The 14,373-nt window shown below is 45.7% G+C and overlaps 1 protein-coding gene across 4 annotated transcripts in view; it reads left to right on the plus strand.

Annotated features, from left to right (window-relative positions):
- Positions 1–14,373, plus strand: part of CENPN (centromere protein N) — a 28,278-nt gene that overhangs the window by 3,976 nt on the left and 9,929 nt on the right. For all 4 annotated transcript variants that reach the window (XM_039227533.1, XM_039227513.1, XM_039227524.1 and 1 more), the window contains exons 2-5: positions 3,205–3,385; positions 5,219–5,264; positions 7,692–7,751; positions 8,430–8,506. In XM_039227533.1, coding sequence (XP_039083464.1) covers positions 3,215–3,385; positions 5,219–5,264; positions 7,692–7,751; positions 8,430–8,506 — 354 coding nt within the window. In that variant the 5' untranslated portion in view covers positions 3,205–3,214. The remainder of the gene's footprint in view (positions 1–3,204; positions 3,386–5,218; positions 5,265–7,691; positions 7,752–8,429; positions 8,507–14,373) is intronic.

The following is a 14,373-nucleotide window of genomic DNA, read 5'->3' on the forward strand; positions in this document are numbered from 1 at the left end:
ATTGACAGGATCATATGGTTTTTATCTTTTCTTTTATTGATATGATGGATCACATTGATTGATTTGCGAATGTTGAACCAGCCCTGTAACCCAGGAGTGAATCCCACTTGATCTTGGTGGATGATTCTTTTGATATGCTGCTGGATTCGATTTGCAAGGATCTTGTTGAGGATTTTTGCATCCGTATTCATCAAGGATATTGGCCTATAGTTCTCTTTTTTTGTTGGATCTCTGTCTGGCTTGGGAATCAGAGTGATGCTGGCTTCATAAAATGAGTCTGGGAGTTTTCCTTCGACTTCTATTTTTTGGAATAGCTTGAGAAGAATTGGGATTAATTCTGTTTTAAATGTCTGGTAGAATTCCCCAGGGAAACCATCAGGTCCAGGGCTCTTATTTGTTGGGAGATTTTTTATCACTGATTCGATTTCTTCACTCGTTATGGGTCTGTTTAGGTTTTCTATTTCTTCCCGTGTGAATTTTGGTAGTGAGTGTGTGTTTAGGAATTTGTCTGGAAGTATCCTTCTGTACTAGAGGAAATAAATGCCAATGAAGCTGGAGTTCAGAAAGCCAGAGAGAGAGAGAGAGTGATAGATGATAGGGAGGGAGGCAAGAAGCAAACACAGGGCCTTATAGACCATGGTGAGGATTTTAGTGTTGACATTAAGGTAGGTTGGTCCTGTATCCAAATAAGAAAACAAATCAAACTCAATTTTAATGATCTTGATTCTTTTCTCCTGTTCTTAATTATTTTTCTCTTTCTAAATGACTCCTAATAGTTACTTTTTTTTTTTTTTGTAACTATTGTTTTCAGTATCTTCCTAAAATCCAATCGACTATTAGTATCTTTTTGGAAGCAGACAATGGTAATAGATTATATGCAATGTTAAGCAAACACTCAAGTGGTAGCAATGAGTCACAAACCTGATTCCTGTAGAGGGATACTTCTCTTTTTGTCCTTGCTAATCTCATAGGCATGGTGGAAGCAGATGAGATTGACAGACTGACTCTAGCTTCTTTTCTTAAATATGTACACCAAGGTTTATATGTTCTTTCTTGCAAGATAGGCAGAGAATTAATATTTAAATTCTACAGGTATCTTGCTTAATCTTTGTTGAGAAACCATGCTTGGTTTTTATGTGCCATAGTTTTTTTGAGTTTATTTATTTTGAGAGAGAACATGCCTGCATACATGTGGGGGAAGGGCAGAGAAAGAGAGAGAGAAAGAGAGGGGGTGAGGGGAGAGAGAGAATCTAAAGCAGGCTCCATGCTGCCAGCACAGAGCCCAACACAGAGCTCAAACCCACAAAAGACAAGACCACGACCTGAACCAAGATCAAGAGTTTGATGCTTAACTAACTGAGCCACCCAGGCACCCCTCTGTACCATATTTTAAAATGGGGGGCAGGGGGAAGATGCCTGTCAGTGTCCTCAAATGAAGTAACAGGGTTGAGATCCGCTGTCCCCCTTGACCCAGAAGGTCTCAGAAACCCCCTTCCCAGTGCCACAGCTGTACGATAGCTACTGTGCGATGCTCCCAAAGGTCATTGCCCTTATCTGTTGCTGAGGGAGCCATACCAGACTGGGGGCTGAAGAGACAGCTGAAGAATCTGACTGTCAGGCACCAGGCAGGAAAAGTGAGGTAGCAGCACTATGTTAATTGGTAACGTCTTAAATGAGAAAGAGACTGCAATCCTCTTCGTCTCCACCTCTTATGTGTCCTCTAGACTCATACATTCCACTGTTTACCAGTATCTCCTCTTGGAGCCTAACAATTAGCCTTAAAATGTCCATGTTCCAAACGGCCTTCTTGAGCTTTCCTCTGCCCACACCTCCAGTCTTCCCCAACTCAGGTAATTAATAGTGACTCTGTTCTTGCAGCTGCCTGGTACAAACATTGGTATCACCTTTGATCCCTCTTTCCCTCGCACCCCACATCTAGTTCATGAGGAAGTCCTGTGGGCTCTTTCTTAAAAGCATATCCAGAATCTGACCTCTTCCCATGCCCCCCTCCTCGGTCCCCCATCATCTCCTACCTGCATTGCAGCAGCCTCCTACCTGGCTTCCTGCTTCCACCCTCCACCCCCTCCAAGACAGTAGCCAGATTGATCCTGCGAGAAAACCTAAACAGTAATATATCCCACCTTTTCTCAGGACCTTCCAGCAGCCAGTGTCTATCAACCAGTGTCTTGTGACCCCTGGGCCCTCCATGTTCTCTGACCTCATTACCTCCTCTGTGCCTCCTTACTCTCCACTCTGGCCTCACCGGAGGCATCCTTCACATCCTTCACTGTTCCTTGAAAACCCCAGGGCTTTTGCACTTGCTGTTCCCTCTGCCTAGCAAGTGCTTTCACCAACTAGCCACGTGGCTCACTCTTTCTTCCAAGTATGGGCTGAAATGTCACCTTCTGTATGAGGCCTACTTGCTCTACCCCCACCTTCCCCACCTCCTTCCCAGCTTGCTCCGCTTTAACTACCTTTCGTTTCCTAACATTGCTCCGTTCTCTCTGGAGCACTTACCACTTTTAACACATTTTGTGATTTTCTTGTGGCCCCTCTCTCCCCACTAGAATGGATGCTCACACTAATAGGGATTTTTGTCTTTTTTCTTTTTAAGTTTATATTTATTTATTAGAGAGAGAGAACGAGCGGGGCAGGAGCCAGGGGAAGGGGGCGGACAGAGGATCTGAAGTGTGCTCTGTGCTAACAGCAGAGAGCCCGATGCAGGGCTCAAACTCACAAACTGTGAGCTCATGACATAAGCCAAAGTCTGATGTTTAACTGACTGAGCCACCCAAGCGCCCCGGGATTTTTGGCTTTTAGGTTAAAGATATATCTCTCCCCCGTGCCTACCAAAGTGCCTGGAACGCATCGGTGCTCAGATTCTATTACGTGAATCAGTAAATGAATGAATGATTTACGTGTTGTTCCCATCAAAAGATCAAAAATACTCTAGCCTGTCAAGGAGTGGGAGCACTAATTTTTAAAACCTCCAAAGCCATTTAAATATGTAGCTCAAGGAGAAAAGAATCAAATCCTCCTTTTGAAACACTCTCTGCAGAGTGCCTGAAATAAAAGGTAAATGTTTGGGTGTTTGACCTACAAATCAAAATCCTGGCTAAACATATATGAAAAGTTCAGTTGAGTTAAACTTTGATGTTAATAATTAATTAATACTTTGCTGTGCTGTTTTTGCTTTTATTAAAGTGCCAAAGAGATGGATGAAACTGTTGCAGAATTTATCAAGAGGACCATCTTGAAAATCCCAATGACTAAAATGATGACAATCCTCAAAGCCTGGGATTTTTTGTCCGAAAATCAACTGCAGACCGTAAACTTCCGGCAGAGAAAGGAATCTCTCGTTCAGGACTTGGTTCTGCTCTGTGAGGTAACAGTGCTCAAAATGATATACCTTAAGCATCATGCAGCCCCTTTGGTTTTTTCTTTTAATAATATTTTTTAATAATAAAGTTTTTTTTTTTTTTTTTAATGTTTTGAGAGAGAGAGAGCATTAGCTGGGGTGGTGCCGAGAGGGAGAGGGACAGAGGGTCTGAAACAGGCTCTGCACTGACGGCAGCGAACCCAATGTGGGGTTCAAACTCAACAGACCATGAGATCATGACCTGAGTTGGACGCTCAACTGACTGAGCCACCCAGGCACCCCAAAGGTTTTCTTTTTTAACAATTTTTATTGATTTATTTCAAGAGAGCACAAGTTGGGGAAGGGGGAGAGAGAGAATCCCAGGCAGGCTCCACACGGTCAGCATAGAGCCCAGAGCAGGGCTTGATCTCACATACTGTGAGATCATGACCTGAGCCAAAATCAAGAGTCAGACACTTAACTGACTGAGGCCCCCAGGCGCCCCACTTCCTTTTTTGAGTCCAAAAGAAATTTAGTGCAGCTGCTAAGCCATGAAGGGTTGTGGCCTATGTACTACAGCGAGGAAGAACCTAGTTTTTCATTGGCTTTTTCAACTTCCAAAGAATGCCTACATATCAGTAAGAAAGTGACCACTATGGGGGAAAATGCAATCCATACAAGTTAAAATAATGACCTATCAGATTGTCAAAGATGAAAAAATAATACTCAGATGTGTTGGTAAAGTTATATGGAAAGAGACCCCCCTTTCACATATATTTATTAACTTTTTGTTTTAAAACAGTTTCAGATTTTCAGAAAAGTTACAAGCATAGTACAAAGAACTTTCATATTCCTGTACCTTCTTCCCTCATTCACTTTTAAATAGATATGCTTTAGGATCCAGCAATTGCACTATGGGAGATTTATATAGAAAAATGAATAAAAATCAAGGAGGTAGGGCCACCTAGGTGACTCAGTCGGGTAAGCGTCCAACTTTGGTTCAGGTCATAATCCTGCAGTTTGTGGGTTTGAGCCCTGCATCAGGCTCTGTGCTGACAGCTGGGAGCCTGGCGCCTGCTTTGGGTTCTGGGTCTCCCTCTCTCTTTCTGCACCTCCGCTGCTTGGGCTCTCTCTCTCTCTCTCTCTCTCTCTCTCTCTCTCTCACACAGAAATAAACGTTAAAAAATGTTTTTTTTTTTAAAAACAAGAAAGTATATATAAGTATTATAAGTGATATTCGTATACTTAGGTACAAACATGCAAATATTTATACATAAATAAGGATGTTAAGTAGCCTTGTTTAAAAAACAAAAACTGGGAAACCACTAAACATAGGACAATAAATAATGTTACGTCCACGTAACCACGTATTCTTCAGCCATTAAAGAGGATAAACTAGATCTTTATGTACAACGTTGAAAAACAATATATAATATGCACGTACGTACATGTATAGAGCAGTGGTTCTCAACTAGGACGATTTCGCCTCCAGTGTCTGGAGACATTTTTGGTCGTCAGACCTGTGGGAGTACTACTGTCTCCTGTGGGGCAGAGACCAGAATGTTCCTTAACACCCTAGGACAGCCCTCCACACTCTGAATGGCAGTCGTGCCCTGACGTGGAGGAAGTTTAGAGGGATACAGCTGATTAAAAAACAAAACAGGAAGTTGAAAGTGATAAAGGAGGAGTAAACCCTAGAGGGGGAAGAGTGGAGAGTGCGTGAGTGAGCCAGGTGTGTCTGCCACTTGGCAAGAGAGCAGAGACGGGTGACACCTGTTCTAAGCAACCCAAAAATGTGCCATAAATGGAGCAGAACACAACTATCCCCACGTTCACTCAATACTTTGTCTTCTCTTTCAGAATAAGCGCGCAAGTCTCCATGACGCAGCCCTCTTAGACATCATTTGTGAGTGTCGGTGATTTGTGTTTACACTTACCCCGTCCCCTTATGTCAGAGAGGCAGCTCTGATGTCAGTCAGGTGGCCCTGGCTTCAGCCCCTCCTCTGTCATGTACCAGTCTCGGGTCCTTGCCCAAGTCCCATGGCCTTGCTGGGCCTCGACTCCGCCCTACAAAAATGGAGAAAACAGTAGTACCGGCTTCACAGGGTCATTGGAAGGGTGAAATAAGAAGATGCTTGAAAAGCTCCTGTGGCACGGGCACGGGCACACAGTAAGCACATAGTAAATGTTCGTTAGGCTCTGGATCATTATTAACAGAATTTGAAAGTTTATTTCTGAAAATTTGTTCCTATTGCAGTAACTTGTTACCGCTCCTCCCCTTCCATTTCTTTGTTTGTTTGTTTTTTCCTCTTTGTGTCCTAGGTTTCTTCTCTGTATTTTCTTTTTTAAGATGTTTACTTCCCTCAGCAGGAGGCAACAGACTGTGGGGTCTAAGAACACAGGCCAGATTTCTTGGGTTCAGTTTATGGCTCTGCCATTGTCTCCCCGTGAGTCCTGGCGGAGGCCATTGACCTCTCTCTGCCTCAGTGTTATCATTGGACAAACCTGTATAGTAATGATGATATCGCCGAAGGTGACAGTGAGGATAAAATAAGAGTCCAGGTCATGTTCTTAAAACAAAGCCTGGTTGGGGCACCTGGGTGGCTCAGTCAGTTGAGCATCTGACTTTGGCTCAGGCCAGGATCTTGCGGTTCGTGAGTTCAAGCCCCACATCAGGCTCTGTGCTGACAGCTCAGAGCCTGGAGCCTGCTTCAGAGTCTGTGTCTCCCTCTCTCTCTGCCCCTCCTCTACTCACATTATCTCTCTCTCAAAAATAAATAATAAACATTTAAAAAAATTTTTTTAATTAAAAAAACTCTTCTTTTAAAAAAAAGCCCAGTAATTACTAATTAATCATTATCAATTGATATTAACTGCCTCTGTGACCTGGGGCATAACAAAATTCATCTTTATATTCTGCTCCAACTACAAAATAGCTGAATTCATTTAGCACATCTGCCTCTGGTTAAGTCTGTCTCATTTTCAGTGACTGGATGATATCTGGACTTTAAGAGGTAGATCCACATAGTTCCCCTTTCTCACGCATCTGTTCAGATGTTCACTGAGCACTACCACGCAGCAGGCTATATGCCAGCCACTGCTGGGTCAAACAGGTTGATTCATACTCTCTTAAGAGGTCCCAGTGTTACGGGGGAGACAGGTTACCGAGTCACACAAATACATTCTCACGGACTGTCGCAGGTTTTGGGAAGGAGAAAGCACAGGGAGTCTAAGAGAGCAGAGTGGGATCGGCCACACCAAGGGTTCAGGAAAGACTTCCTTGAAGTCATGAGCTAAGAGCTACAAAAGATGAGTGGCATTAACTAGGCAAAGGGGAAAGGGGACATGAAGGAGAGGAGGGCAGAGTGCACAGCACCAGAAGTCTTGGAGCAGGAGGGGCAAGTTGAGGAGCAGAGCGAAGGCGGGAAATGCGAGCTCAGTGGTGCAGGAGGGAGTCTGAGTCAATGAGGCATAGGTAGGTGGATGATTCAGACACCTAGAAGCCCCTCGAAGGATTTCACACTTTATTCTAAGAATAATGCAAAGCCTTCCAAAAATTATGAGCAAGAAAAGAATAACGTTCTTGTTTTTTCAAAGCTCCCTGGTTACAGTGCAGAGACAGAGACCAGGGTGGACTAGAGAGACTTAACAGCATCCAAGCAAGAGAGGAAGGTAGCCTGGATGAGATGGGGGCGGGGGAGGGGGGGATGGAGAGAAGAGAGCGAGGCCAGGAGATGCAAGGGTTAAAGCAGACTGGGCTTGCTGGTGGCTTGGTCCTAACAGAGTGAGCAGGACCAGTGCCCGGCTCCCGCTCCAGGTAGTGCTAAGTGCTAAATGCTACAGAGGAAAGCAATGCAGGGCGGAGGGCGGGTGGATTTGGGCACGGGTTCCGGGCAGGACGCTCTACATAGGTGGCCTCTCAGTAGAGACCAGAATGAGGTGCACCTCGAGCCAGGAGAAGAGGGCTCCTGACGAAGGGAACGGCCGATGCGAACACCCGTCATGAGGAGCACCACATCTCCATCGTGCCGGGCGAGTGCGGTGTTCAGGGGGGTAGACCCGCGTGGGGATAGAAGAAGTGGTCTAAGTAAGAGTAAATGCGAAATCTCTACTGTACTGAGTAATTCTTTATGATCTGTTTTAGTTGTCCAGAGCAAATGTAATCCACACAAAATTTACACTGGCATAAAAATGCGTATGAACTAATGTTTAAATTACTGTTATTTTCTCTGGCATCATATTACATTAAATACATATTTAGAATATGTATGTATAAGCACATTACTTGAGAGTCCTGTAATATAATAGTTACAGTTCTTTCTCCCTCTCTCAGATACTCAATTTCATCAGCATCAGAAAGTCTGGGATGTTTTTCAAATGAGTAAAGAACCAGGTAATGTTTTCCATTATATTTTATTTTATTTATTTATTTACTTACTTATTTTTAGTAATCTCTACACCCAACATGGGACTCGAACTCACAACTCCCCCGAGAACAAGAGTCACATGCTTTGCCATCTAGGCCAACTAGGCACCCCAGTGTTTCCCATTTTAAACTGAAATTTGTATTTTATATTTTGGCAATTTTAAAATGAATAGTAGTATGTTCCTCTTAAATGTCTCTTCTTTCAGGGCACCTGGGTGGCTCAGTTGGTTAAGTGTCCGTTTCTCTTTCAGGTCATGATCTCACGGTTCATGGAATTGAGCCTCAAGTCAGGCTCTGTGCTGACAGTGCAGGGTCTGCTTAGGGTTCTGTCTCTTTCTCCCTCTCTCTGCCCCTCCCCTGCTCACGCTCTCTCTTTCACTCTGTCTCTCAAAATAAATAAATAAACCTTAAAAAATTAATTTAAAAAGTCTCCTCTTTCAAAATGAGGAATTTCAAAATTACTCTTTTGTGGGAAAAATGAGAACTATATTCAGCGACACTGTGTCCAGGGTACAGGCAGTGGCAATGTGATTACTCCAGTGTCAGTCTTCGAGGTCACACAAAACGCTTACCTCCAGAATCCTCACAAACGTTTTTCTTGAACATTTGTCTTTATTGATTTGTCTTTTCTTTTGACTTTGACAGGTGAAGACGTTGACCTTTTTGATATGGAACAATTCAGAAGGTCCTTTGAGAAAATCCTTCGGAGAGCATTAAAAAATGTAAGAATAACATTTATCTGAATTTCCATGAAATTCAATTTTGAGGCATCTGTGCAGTTAAAATTTGCTTCTACCCTGGAGTTGTTTTTTTTTTTAATTTGTAAGAATTTTAGTTAGTAATGTTCCATACTATTCTAGGCCAGATCAAAGATAAATCCTATTCATTATAAAAACTTCCCTCACCCCTCACCTGTCAGTTCAGGGCCAGACGCTTCTCTCTCTAGAGGAGCACCACGTACCAGAACTGCCTGCAGTGATGGAGATGTTCTGTGTCCATGCTGTCTGGTACACGGGCTGGTAACCACATGTGGCTGTGGAGCCGTTGAAACGTGGCCAGCGTGACCGAGGAACGATTATGTCAGTCTCACGTGACTGCGGTGAATTCTAGGCCCGCGGCTACGGTATTGGTCAGCGCGGCTCTGGAGCACCCACAGTCTTCAGCTCCCTTCCATCCTCCACAAGTACCACCCACTCTCTTCTCGCAGGTGGAGGCGATCACGTTTTTAACAGCCTCACTTACTTCTTTCTGTTCCCACCTCCTCCGCCTTAGTCCTCCTTGCATAGAAAGACATGTCCAAACACCTGTCACTGTCACCGTGCTCTGGCCGCCTGCTCCAGAATAGGGGTGTTCCCTCTTCATACACAGACTCCGTGACCTGGTCTTTCTGTCTCCGCAGCTCACGCTCTGTGACGTCTGTCGTACTTGTATCCACCCCCTCGTCACTGAGGATCTTCGCTCATTTCCTTTCTTACAGAGGCCCTTCTGTGTGAGGTTTGAATCCACCCCCCGCATCCTCAGAGGGCCCACCTGCCCTGTTCTCTGATCTCTATCCCATTTGTAATCACTTTTCTACCACTCTCCACTCTACTGCTTTTAAACCTGTTCTGGTGTCGGTGGAACGACATCCATTCTCCAGCTCATCCTCAAGCTCACTCTTGGGGGGAAATATTTATTTCTTGCCCCGGATGTGTCCCTCACAGGGAGGGGTCCCATGGGCCCATTGACGCCAGCGTCCCTCCACCATCCCCTTCGCCTTTCTCTGGCAGGAGCATCGCACCTGAATGAGAACAGGTGCTCACGGGGACACCTATTCTGGTCTGTTCAGCCAGAGGCAGCTCCGCCCCAGCCAGCGGGGGCTTCCCAGAGTGGTTCTGCCACCATGCCCATGTGGGCAGCTCTGCCTGACTCTGGATTTTGTTGTCCGGAGGGCCACCTGCCTGTGGATATGGCCAGTCACCATTTCTTGGTAAATATGTGTTGGCCTTACCTGTCAACTGTTTTGCTTTATTTCTCAGTTGATCCAGAAGGACAGGGAAGAGGGGTGGTATTTAGTGGCCCCCTTCAAAGACCTTCCCAAAAAGACCCTTTGAAAGGGTAATGCATCCTTGCTGGCTTCATGCTTAAGCCCCTTCCGTTCTTTTTTTTTTTTTTTTTTTTTACTGTCTTTATTTTATTTTGAGAGACAGAGACAGAGAGCGAGTGGGTGAGGGGAAGAGAAAGAGGGAGACACAGGATCTGAAGCAGGCTCCAGGTTCTGAGCTGTCAGCACAGAGCCCGACACGGGGCTCAAACTCACAGACTGGGAGATCATGACCTGAACCAAAGTCAGACGCTTAACTGACTGAGCCACCCAGGCGCCCCAAGCCCCTTCCATTCTGGCCACTGCTCTTGCTGCCATATTGAAACTGAATTTTGAAAGGCGACAGTTCTCACAGTGTGATCCCTGGAGCAGCTGCATCAACGTCACCCGGGAACGTATTAGACATGCAGATACTTGGGCTCCCTCAGACGCTGTAAGGGCAGGCCGGAGCCCTCCAGCTGCTTGCTAATGCCCAGTGAGGTTTGAGAAGCTGCCTATTCGGGGGCACCAGTGACATCATAATATCCCACGGCCTGTTCTCTTTCAACAGGAATGCCAATTGCAAACACTGCTGTGTGCCGGGCCCTGGGCTGAGCCCTTGCCATTCACTAACTCCCTGCACCCTCCTGACGAAGCATGGTGGGTCCCACAGGGGCAGAGGGCAAAGCCACCATTTCAACCCAGGCAGGTGGCTTCGAGGTCATGCTCTTCACATGTACACTGGCAGGCTCTTGCACCCTCATCTCCACCATGTTCCAGATGCACAACGCCCGTGGCTCGGGCTGGGGAAGGTCACGTGTCAGAACTGGCATCAAACCCTCTCGATCCCGAGTCTCTGTCTTTTCCCGGTGGTCGTCGGCCCCCTCCTAAACTGCTCCTCAGGTTCTCGATGACCAGCCGCTGCCCTTTCCTCCGGCCCTGGCCCTTCGCTGGAGCATCACCACAAGGCTCTGCCCTCAGCCCTCCCCTGGGGTGTTCCGGTTGTGGGAGGAGACGAGAGCGGTGGTGACGGAGTCATTTATCGTTTCCCTCTAAGAAGCTAATCAGTTGTCCCAACACCGTTTGTAGGACTAATTTAGCTTTTTCTACTGGTTTATTATCATTGGCTTCCTCAGATCCATTCACACTTTTGGGGTCCATGCTCTGCTCATGATGTGTTTCTCCTCGGGCTATCCTGGGTCCCCAGCCTGCATGTCAGGTTCACCACCTGTAGTCCACACTCCGTGAAACCAAACCGGTCTTCTTGAAGCTCTTGAAATTGCCATAGGCTGTTCCCTTTCCTTGAAACGACCTCCCTGACCTTGCCTTTGCACAGCTCACTCTTCCATAGCTTTACTGGCTCCCTCAGGGAGTGTCCCTGATCCCCCTGGAGGGCTGTCCCCTGGAGTGTGCTCCTGTCACCATACGCCTCCTACTTCCTGCTTTAACTGTCAGCCTTCCTCCGGATGCATAGTCTCCTTGAGAGGAAACGACCATTCTGCTCACCTCTGATAGCATGAATGCATTGGGCATGGTCTTTGCAAATTCCTCATTCCTTTAATTGCTGCAGTTTTGTAAGTAGTTAAGGATGCCTGGGTGGCTCACTCTGGTGATCATCTGACTCTTGATTTCAGCTCAGGTCATGACTTCATAGTTTCGTCAGTTCGAGCCCCACATTGGGCTCTGTGCTCTCTCTCTCTCGCTCTCACTCTCGCCCTCACTGTCTCTCTTTCTCTCTCAAAATAAAGTGGGGGAGGTGAGGAGAGACGGGCAGAGAGAGAATCCAAGCTCCACACTGTCAGCACACAGCCTGATGTGGGGCTCGAACTCCAGAATCATGAGATCACCACCCGAGCCAAAGTTGGACGCTTTACCGACTGAGCCACTCAGGCGCCCCTCAACTGCTAGATTTCTTCTCTTCCATCACTGCTGTGTTCCAGAAGATTTTCCCTCCTGAATGAATTTCAGGCAGACTGGTGGGAAAGACAGGAAGAACAAAGGAGCTCTTTTATGGGCCGAATCTTCCTGCTTGAAAGGCTGGCAAAGGCCCAACACCTCTGTGTCTTCCCTGTCTCCCCTGTTCCGCTGCCACGAGCTGGCCCACATATGCTAAACCGTTTCTCAACTGACCGAGGACTCCCAGCCCAATTAACTTTCCTCTTCCTAACTTAACGAGCAGCTGGATAACCCCACTTTCCCAAAGGCTGCAGACGGTGATGTCACGCCACACAGAGCCTTGACATAGTAACTTGCCTGCTCTTCTAGAACAGGTATCTTAGCCTTTCTGCGCCAAAGATCCCTTTTGCTGTCAGTGAGGTTTATGGATCACTTCTTGAAAATTATTTTTAAATACTATAATATAAAGAATTAAAAGGAAAACCAAATGCATTAAAATACCATTATTAAGGTTATTAAAATGCAATTATTAAAGGTCTTAAATACCAAGTTGTGCCGTAGTACTCATGTGCTTCTTTATTAACACCATAAATAATCTCACAGTAGGTCTAAAAACAACTAGTTTCAAAGTAGTGATGGCATAAATGATATTTTTGAGGCATGAGCAATGCTACAATGGGGTGAAATATATTTGGGATTTCTACAGACAACAAAGTAACAGTTCCCAACATTCTACTGTTTCGTTGCCTACCTTCGGGATTAAAGAAGAGGCCAAAGTCCAGTTAGTTTGTAGATCTGCTGGTTCTGATGAGGGCCTTCAGGTTAGGAACTCCTGCCCTTGAACCAGTTGGGTAGCGAAGCTGATGTGAGAGGGAGCAGGGAGCCTAAGTGGAGGGTAATGGATGGAGCCTGTGCTCCAGGGGATCTGATCCAGAGCCTTTGAGAGGATATGTGTCTCTGTATGCAGGGCTGAGAGAGACAGGGAGAGAGCGAGAAAGAGACATTAGCTATATGTCTTACCAGGTAAAACTATTCAAAATACATTGTTCTTAAGAAACTTATTAATAGGGGCACCTGGGTGGCTCAGTCGGTTAAGTATCCAACTTCGACTCAGGTCATGATCTCATGGTTTGTGGGTTCGAGCCCCATGTCAGGCTCTGTGCTAACAGCCCAGAGCCTGAAGCCTGTTTCAAATTCCGTGTCTCCCCCTCTCTCTCTGCCGCTGTCCTGCTTGCACTTTGTCTGTCTCTGTCTCTCTCTCTCTCAGAAATAAACAATAAGCATTTAAAAATCTCAAAAAGAAAACTTATAAAGAAAGAAGAGAGAAACTAAAAAATATGTTTCAATTGTAAAGGATAGCACCTTTTCTCTCCTTTTTTATGCCTGTACATCATGTAATACTATATTGATAGTCTTTGCTAAATATATTAACATACTTCAGTACGTAGCAATTCTGTGCATTGTAAGCTTCATTTGTCTCCCATGCTAAACTTTGTTCTGAGATGTTCAGTAGCTTGTGAGTCATGGCCAGTTATGAGCAGGTTATGGCCAAGGTAGCCCTGGCCAGCAGTACCAGTCCCAGGTTAGCCAACCACTTAGGACACGCAGCTGGACTTATCTCCTAGTTCGGCTTGAACAGTATTAATCGCAGCTATCCTCAGTGAAAGGTGCTTTATCCTGGCTATTTAAGGATGATATCTGCTAAGGTAGTTTCTTAGGAAAATAGTAAAGGTCTGCATTTGGGCCCTCCCTCTTCAAGTATCTGAATATCATCTTTACTAGAAGAATGTGAGACAGAACATCTTAGCCTGTTGATTTTTAACCTTTCTTTGGATCATAGACCCTTATGAACATTGTGGTAAGTGATCCAGCACCCTTCTTCATGAAAGCGTGTGTGTGCCCGACCACGTATTCAATTTCGGAAGGACACAGACCTCCTTTAAGCTTCTCCACAAGCCCTTGCTTACCTTATCCTCATTCTAGACTGGAGAAGTTACCCGAATATGTTGAGTTGCAACCAATATTTTCCCTCTGGTAAAAATGTGCCCTCCATGTAGTGCATTCAATCTTGATTTTACAGGCTTTGCTCTTGTAACGTAACACAGAGAGGCTATCCAGAATAAGACCCTGCCCTCTTCTTTCAAGCCAGCTGAGGCCCGCTGAGCGCCTGTCGGGGCCAAGTGCAGTGCTGCTCACCTGGGCGGGTCAGAGAGCCCCGCATCCTCCACACCCCAGACAGGGGAGGGTCCCTCGTCTCATATACTGAGGGAATGTGGGAAAGCAGCCAGATGAAGAGTGGGCAGAGTCGGAGTAACTGCCTTCTTTGCTAATGCCAGCAGCCACATTACCACCTGCTTTCTCGGCAGTGCGATCCAAGAGGGAGGAAGTAGAGACGTGGGCAGGCCAAATGCATCTGTGTCGGTGCCTCCTTTCCAGGGTCTGACTTCCAAGGGAAAGCTGAATTGTGGGGCAGCTAAGAATCTAGGAGGAGGCCATTAAATTCCAAACCAACTGGCAATTACATTTAAAAGTTTAGAAAGATCTGTGTTTTATCCATGAAATGGAAACCAAATAGAATTTTCTATATTCTTGCCACGTAACTTTAGAGTAATTGTTAGCATCTGAGCTAAA

The sequence above is a fragment of the Hyaena hyaena genome, unplaced genomic scaffold, assembly GCF_003009895.1.
Source record: "Hyaena hyaena isolate Hyena2069 unplaced genomic scaffold, ASM300989v1 scaffold_1, whole genome shotgun sequence".
NCBI lineage: Eukaryota > Metazoa > Chordata > Mammalia > Carnivora > Hyaenidae > Hyaena > Hyaena hyaena.